Below are 2,334 nucleotides of genomic sequence, written 5' to 3'. Positions count from 1 at the left end.
GGATCTTGGTTGGGATTGCTGTAACCTGTTTTCTTCAGTAAAAGAATTACAGAGAATGAACTAAGACAATACTTTATGCTTTGTTTTTTTCTTAAATTCTGCAGTAATTCTGACAATCAGATTTAGAAAACATACATACACTGTCTTTCACCTCTCTCAGGATTCTACAATTACAACTCACACCCTACCATTTTTTTCAAAAATATTATTGCTCTGTCATTAATGTACAGGCACTTACTAAATGTTAGGAATAAATCTTGTTGACAGTTAGTAAAGATGGTTAAGGTATGTTTTAAATTTGCACTCTAAGGTAAAAGTTATCCATGAATACTACAACTAGTAAGTAAAGTTTAATGAGAAATAGCATATTTACATAGTCTCAGATTATATACCTACAAATTACTTGTTAATTACAAAAGGAAAAACAGTAACTTTATAGTAGAGAAACCTGGCAGAGACAAACTTAACCAAGTGATCCAAGTTAACATCAAGAACAGGGCAAACAGACATCACGTGCCTTTGAGAAAGAACGTTAGTATTCCTGCTAAAACTCATAACCTGAATCTAATCACAAAAAACATGACACAAACACAAAATGAGGCTCTTTGTCCAAATTAACTGGTCTGTCCTCTTCAACAATACCAAGGCAATATGAAAGAAAAAGAAAGGCTTGCAAACTGTTGTAGGTTCTCAGGAACACGATAACTAATGTAATGTGTGCTCCTGGACTGCATTCTGGACCAGAAAAAAAAAATGTTATTAAGGACAAAGGTAAAACTTGAATATGGTCTCTGGATTAGACATTAGTTTTACATAAATACTATATTTTTTGATTGGTACAAATTTTGATAATTGTACTAGGACTTTGTAAGAGAATGTCTTGGTTTTTTGCTAAAGTATTTAGGTGTAAAAAGAGGCACTCTATATCCAGCTTACTGTCAAATAATTTTTTTTTCTTTTTTTTGGAGATCCGTCACCCAGCTAGAGTAAAGTGGCTCACTGCAACGTTTAACTCCTGGGCTTAAGCAATTCTCCTGCCTCAGCCTCCGGAGCTGCTAGGAATACAGGTGCACATTACCATGCCCAGCTAATTTTTCTATTTCTTGTAGAGATAGGGTCTCATTCTTGCTCAGGCTGGTCTCAACTGCTGGCCTCGAGCAATCCTCCCACCTCAGCCTCCCAAAGTCCTAGTATTACAGGCGTGAGCCACCACATCCAGCCACAAATAGTATTTTTTAAGTGTAGATACAAACACACAACTATCTGAGAAAATTATACAGCAAATGGGGCAAAATGTTGATGACTAGTGAATCTGGATAGAGGATATTCTGATATTCTTTATACTTACGTATCAATAAAATTTTTTAAAAGAAAATTGACCAATTTAAAAAAATACATAGCACTACTTCATATTGCTACTATTTTGACAAAAACTATCAAAAACTGAAACTAGATTTCCTCAAAAGAAACCCTATTTTTGATATCGCTACAATTAAGACCACTCACTTTTTCTGGTTTTGATTCCTCTTCATTCTCATCATCAGAGGAAGGACCTGCCAAAGTTGACACTTTGCTAATTACACCAAGTCTGGCTAGCTGATCCAAAAAAATATCACCACCTTTATCTACTAAATCCCTTATGATCTGCAAAGCCAGCAAGTGGCCATCATCATCATCCTGGAAAAGAAAAAAAAAAGGAAGTACATAATTGCAAGGAAGAAAAAATGAAAAAAATAAAGTCAGTTTAGTTGCCCAGAGCAGACAAATGCAGTAATTTACACAGACAAAATAACCTACTGAAACTAGAACAAAATTTTTATTTACTAGCTAAAGGGAATTAATGCTACAAGAGTCTCAAAAAGAAAAGAAACTGACCTCTTGATCAAGGACAGTTGCAGTGATCTCCACTAGTATTGTAGGCAAATTGTGACCAACATCAGAATCACAAACTTCTTTTAACAGTGCTTCAGAGCAAAAATGAATCATTTTTCGAATTAGAGCAAGACTTGCTTTCCTTGAAAAGTAAAAAAAGAATTTTATAAAACCAAATTAAGAAGCTAAAATAAACCAAAATGCACGAATTAATAAAAACTAAAGTATCCAACACTAAGTTTTACACATTCTGCCACACAATACACTTAAAGAATACAAAAAATTGATACTCAATACTAGCACTATAGTTTATGTTCATTTTTGTGGTAATTTCATTTATTTTTTATTACTAATATATTGAGCTCATCAAAACTGACTTTTTATAATTTCCTTAAATGTGCATAATTTTCATTTTACATTAACCAATATGAATGTTAATATACCATAATAAGCTTAGAAAAT

General features: G+C 33.1%; 1 protein-coding gene across 1 annotated transcript in view; it reads right to left on the bottom strand.

The window, feature by feature from the left end:
- Positions 1-2,334, bottom strand: part of HECTD1 (HECT domain containing E3 ubiquitin protein ligase 1) — a 99,592-nt gene that overhangs the window by 52,676 nt on the left and 44,582 nt on the right. The window contains exons 17-18 of the mRNA XM_012647878.1: positions 1,876-2,014; positions 1,491-1,677 (exon numbers count right to left, since the gene is read on the bottom strand). Coding sequence (XP_012503332.1) covers positions 1,491-1,677; positions 1,876-2,014 — 326 coding nt within the window. The remainder of the gene's footprint in view (positions 1-1,490; positions 1,678-1,875; positions 2,015-2,334) is intronic.

This window comes from Propithecus coquereli, unplaced genomic scaffold, assembly GCF_000956105.1.
Source record: "Propithecus coquereli isolate 6110/MARCELLA unplaced genomic scaffold, Pcoq_1.0 Scaffold273, whole genome shotgun sequence".
Taxonomy (NCBI): Eukaryota; Metazoa; Chordata; class Mammalia; order Primates; family Indriidae; genus Propithecus; species Propithecus coquereli.
The sequence above is the reverse complement of the archived record's forward strand: the minus strand, read 5'-3'. Positions and strand labels throughout refer to the sequence as shown.